At 40.5% G+C, this 5,217-nt stretch overlaps 1 protein-coding gene across 2 annotated transcripts in view; it reads left to right on the forward strand.

The window, feature by feature from the left end:
- Positions 1-5,217, forward strand: part of slc2a2 (solute carrier family 2 member 2) — a 92,267-nt gene that overhangs the window by 1,252 nt on the left and 85,798 nt on the right. For both annotated transcript variants that reach the window (XM_037694992.1, XM_037694991.1), the window contains exons 3-6: positions 37-242; positions 329-453; positions 541-656; positions 2,932-3,094. In XM_037694992.1, coding sequence (XP_037550920.1) covers positions 37-242; positions 329-453; positions 541-656; positions 2,932-3,094 — 610 coding nt within the window. The remainder of the gene's footprint in view (positions 1-36; positions 243-328; positions 454-540; positions 657-2,931; positions 3,095-5,217) is intronic.

Below are 5,217 nucleotides of genomic sequence, written 5' to 3' on the forward strand. Positions count from 1 at the left end.
TGTGTGTGTGTGTGTGTGTGTGTGTGTGTGTTCCAGATTATTGAAAAGCATTATGCCCGGTCCTTGGGTGTGTGGTCTGAGAAGTTTGAGTTGGCTGCAAATGGCACTGACGATACCAGTCCCTCAGAGACTGGGAATCACCCCTCTGTAGTCATGTACTGGTCACTGTCAGTGGCCATCTTCTCCATTGGTGGCATGGTGTCCTCCTTCCTGGTGGGCTTTGTGGGAGACCTGAGAGGCAGGTGAGGAAAACAAACTAGCAGAAAAAAGTTACTGTGGTGCCATGGTTTATTATCTGCTCTCAGACATCCACCTCTCTGCTCCGCAGGGTGAGAGGTATGCTGATGGTGAATGTTCTGGCTGTAGCTGCTGGACTGTTAATGGGTCTTTGCAAGATGTGGAAACCCCACATCATGGTCATCTCAGGCCGTGCAGTTATGGGCTTCTACTGTGGTACCTTAACTCATGTGTTATAATTTTCAAAGTTGAACTACAGCTGGAGAGTTGAAAGAATAAAACAATTCCATCCCTATGTCTCAGGGTTAACATCTGGATTAGTGCCTATGTACATTGGAGAGATTGCACCCAAATCATACAGAGGAGCTTTGGGAGCTATACACCAGTTGGCTACTGTTATTGGGATCCTGATCAGCCAGGTGAGTTACACACACACACCCCACACACATACAAATACAACCTCAATGCTTAAAATGTTGGGATGTTGTAAGAACTATAAAAAATAGAAGAAAAAAAAAACAGAATGCAATGATTTGCAAGTCTCAGAAACCCATATTTTATAATCTAAAAACTGAAGAGACCAGTTGCTGGAATTTTAACTCTTCAACAATCATGAATTTTCTTCATGACGTGCCATAAGTGTCCTGTTGGTGACACCAACTGAAATCAGTTCAGCACCTGAACTGTTCTGCTATGCTGTTGAGATGAATGCAGTGTGTTTTAGGATTGTCTTGCTGAAATATGTAAAGCCTTCACTGAAAAAGACCTTCCTACCGGCCATTGAATATGGTGACAATATTTACATGAATGCCCCTGCCAGCTCCTTGCAGATGTTGGATGCTGTCTACCACGGCAAGCTAAGATTCATAACTGGTTGTAACTACCTTACCCATCACTGCACCCTGTACTCCTTGGTCAGTTGGTCATCATTATCTGCATGTAGGCTCTCACACTGGTTCATTTTCATCTATAAATCCCTCCTTGGTCTGCTACCTTCTTATATCTCCTCCCGCATGTCACGCTGTCAGTGCGGTTACAACGTACGCTCTCAGGCCATAATTACCTGCAGCATTCCTTCAGTGCAGACTGAACTTGGCAAAAAGGCCTTTTCCTACTCAGCTCCTGCACCTGGAACACCTTGCAACAGGAACTGAAGTTTATTGTTGTCATTGTCTACTGTTATTGTTGTCTGTACTTTATATGTTCTGTCTGGAACAGGTCCCTATTGTAAATGAGTCCCCGTGGCTCAATGAGGTTAGCCTGTATAAATAAATTTTGAATGAATGAATGACCTAGACTGAAGAGGTTCCTGAACAAAACTCAGTATGTCATTGAAGACACTCTTCCTACCACCACATCTTTTAAAATACACACACATATCAAAACATTGGCATTTTTGTTGTCTTTCCAGCCGTATGTCTGGTCTGGCTGTAGGAGTTGTGTTTTTTTCATGAGGTGCTTCAGAATGCAGAAAACGACCTTTTAGACATTGTAGGAGTGTTTTTAACTCATCACATCTCTGAAGTATAGAGCTGTAAAATGTGAAAAGTCACAAGAGTGTGAACCAAACTCTTGTCTCACTCACACTTCAAGAATTTCTTCAAAAGACCTCCTGATTCATGTTCAATAATCTAAGTAGATTATTGTACAAAATTAAGTCAGGTCCTCTGGATGGTTTCTTTTAGTTGAAACGTTTCGGCCTTCATCCAAAAGTCTTCATCAGTTCAAGGAGCCACAACAAACTGCACCTTCACATAGTGGGTCAACCAGTTTGATAGTGTGAAGATGGTTTCTGGAGTCCCCCGTCTCCCCCGACGACTCATTTGAGGCAAAACATTTCTCTTTTCTTCAAATAACCTTATAGTTTTTACACAACAGCTATTTGTTTGAACCAAGATATTGCCACATCGGCCTCTTCTGCCTCTGTGTCCTTGCACTCCCCCCCCCCCCCCACACACACACACACATCTCTGACCTGACTTCAGGAACACACGTTTAGAAATACATGTAAACTTAGATGGTCTGTCTGTTAGTAACATATCTCATGAACAGCTTGTTGTTTTTGTTTGAAACTCACAGAAAGTAATGCATCTCTAGAACTGATTAACGTTTGGAGCCATTTTGGTTCAAGATGGCTGCCACAGCTACCTCAGAAAACACTAAGTTAGCTATAACTCATTCATTCATTATGTAGCTGAAATTTGGCATGGTTGTAGCTGACAGCGAACCCCAACATATAGTACTGCCAAATAATTTTTTCAATGGGTACAACTTGGCAGTCCCCATCAGTTTCTCTAGGAACTTTCTAGTTTTATATAGTACTCATGGTAACCTGCTGTCATTTAACATAATTTGGTGAAAAATGCTCATCAATTGGTTTCCTTACTTGTAAAACCTTTTACAGCATGTTTTTTGCCTCTGTCCTAACATTTTTTACGTTTTGCCAAAAATAAATAATAATAATAATAATAAAATTCAAAACAACCTTTTTTTTTTCGCATTTGTATTTTTTTTTAAATTTCTTAGCTTAAACTGAAATATTTACTACATTCCAATGGTTTTGTATGGTTTGCAAACCATTGCATTTCATTTACAGTACACTTTACAAAACATCCCAACTTTGTAACAAGTTGTACAACATTGCATTGAAAACACACTGAGCCTGTACTGTGAAGTAAATGTGCTTGTTTGTAGATAATAGGATTGGACTTTGTACTTGGTAATGATGAAATGTGGCCCCTGTTGCTTGGTCTGTCTGGAGCGCCAGCATTATTACAGTCGGTTCTGCTACCACTGTGTCCGGAGAGCCCACGGTATCTTTACATTCTGCTGGGCAAAGAGCAAGAAGCCCGGAAAAGTGAGAATTACACACACACACACCAGCACAAACAGTAGTAACTATTCTTATTACTCGTGATAAAAATCATTAGATATAAATTTATTCATTCATGTATTTATTTATTTTGCAATCGAGCAAGATTTTAAAGTTGAAAAGGTTTTACTTACAAAGTAACACATTATTGTGTGAATGTTTCCAAAGCATCTATTGTAATCTTTTTTTTCCCCCAAACATTTTTCACATGTAACTCATTTAGCAGTATTTGTTATTTTTCAGCAAGTCATATGTCAAAACATTCAGCTCATTCAGCACCTTCCTAGTATAACTTTTGTATTTGTAATTTTTTTTAACTTTTTGAGATATTTAGCTTTTTTAAGCCATGTTTTTCTAATTGATTCTTCCAACCCTTTGCACTGTTTAAACCCTTTTACTGCTCATTTCAATTTTTGGTCTATTTCAGCTTTTTTCAACTTCTTTGTTTTATTTCCAGTTGCCTTCAGCTTCTTTCTGCTCCTTTCAGCTTTTTTTTCCTGCTAGATTAAATCTTTTTAGGTATTTCTCGGCTAATTTTAAAATTTTAGTCTATTTTTTTTCTTTTTGTTCTTATTTCCCACCTTTTGTGATTCTTTCTCATAATTTCGTTTTAAGCTCCTTTCAGCCTATTTTGGCTAACTGCAGCTTTGTTTTTATTTTGGATTTTTCTGTTACTCGTAATACGTTATTCTGCTCATGTCAGTTTCTTTTTAGCCACTTTCAGATGTTTTCGTAATCTATTTAGCCCTTTTCAGCATATTCTGCTCATTTCTGCTACATTTCATTTCTAACGAGTGTTTTCTACACTTTTTGCAATTTTTCTGCTGCTTTCAACTTTTATTTTCCTATTTTCAGTAAATGTCAGCTGTTCAAATTCAACTCACATTAACCTCTAAAAAAGTTAAATCTGGTCCTCTGGACATTCAAAAAAACAAAACAAAGCAAATCAACAAAAAAATGTAGAAACGTTTCGTCTCTCATCCGAGAGACTTCCTCAGTCTGAGGAGCTGTATTCAGCTCAGTCTCTTAAATAGCACCGTCTCAGAGTGGATCAACCAGTTTTGCTGCTGACAACCAAAACCAGCTGATCACGTGCTCAAGAAGGACCATCAGCCTACCAATGGATCATTAGCACACTGATGGCTGTTTACTGTTCACAGAGGGCTGAGTGATACTAGCAATCACAGCATTGTAAGAGGGGGACAATTGAACACGTAGGCCTCCACCCCTGTTTAACGATGGACGATTCCTTTTCACAAAGATGGCCTCCTTTACTCCTCTCTCAAACCATTGTTCCTCTCTATCCAGGATGTGAACATCTTCATCCCTGAAAGAGTGACCGCTGGCCTGGAGATGAGTGTAGACCGCAGAGTCCTGGCCTGATGATGTTGATCTTCTGTGCTGGGCCATCCTTTTGGCCAGTGACTGTTTAGTTTCCCCGATGTAAGACTGATCACAACCCTCCTGACACTGAACAGCATACACAACATTGCTCTGTTTGTGCCGGGGGACTGGATCTGTACAGGTGCTATGGGGTCTCCAGTTTCTCCTATTGTTGCCAACCTGTACATGGAGGAGGTAGAAAAGAGAGCCTTGACGTCCTTTTCAGGGACACCACCAAGTCATTGGTTCAGGTATGTTGACGACACCTCGGTTAAAATCAAATCTCAGGAAGTCCAACATTTTACTGACCACATTAACTCTGTGGATAAATACATCAAGTTCACACGAGAAGATGTAAAAAATGGCAGGTTGGCTTTCTTGGACTGTGAGGTCAGTCTCTGATAGAGGACATTTGCAAACTGAGGTGTACCGCAAACCCACCCACACAGACCAGTATTTGCAGTTTGACTCCCATCACCCTTTGGAGCACAAGTTAGGAGTCATCAGGATTCTGTATCACAGAGCAGACAGCGTCCCCACTAGCTCAGGAGCCAGGCAGAAGGAGAAATCCCACACAAGACAGGCTCTAGAGCAATGTGGATATCCTAACTGGGCCTTCCTGAAAGCAGAGAAGAAACCCAAACAGGACTCCAGTCAGCCAACAGGTGAAAAGGAGGAACCCAGACCCAGACCAGTGGTCATTCCATATGTTGAGGGAGTATCAG

This window comes from Nematolebias whitei, chromosome 21, assembly GCF_014905685.2.
Source record: "Nematolebias whitei isolate Nwh7 chromosome 21, NemWhi1, whole genome shotgun sequence".
Classification (NCBI taxonomy): Eukaryota; Metazoa; Chordata; class Actinopteri; order Cyprinodontiformes; family Rivulidae; genus Nematolebias; species Nematolebias whitei.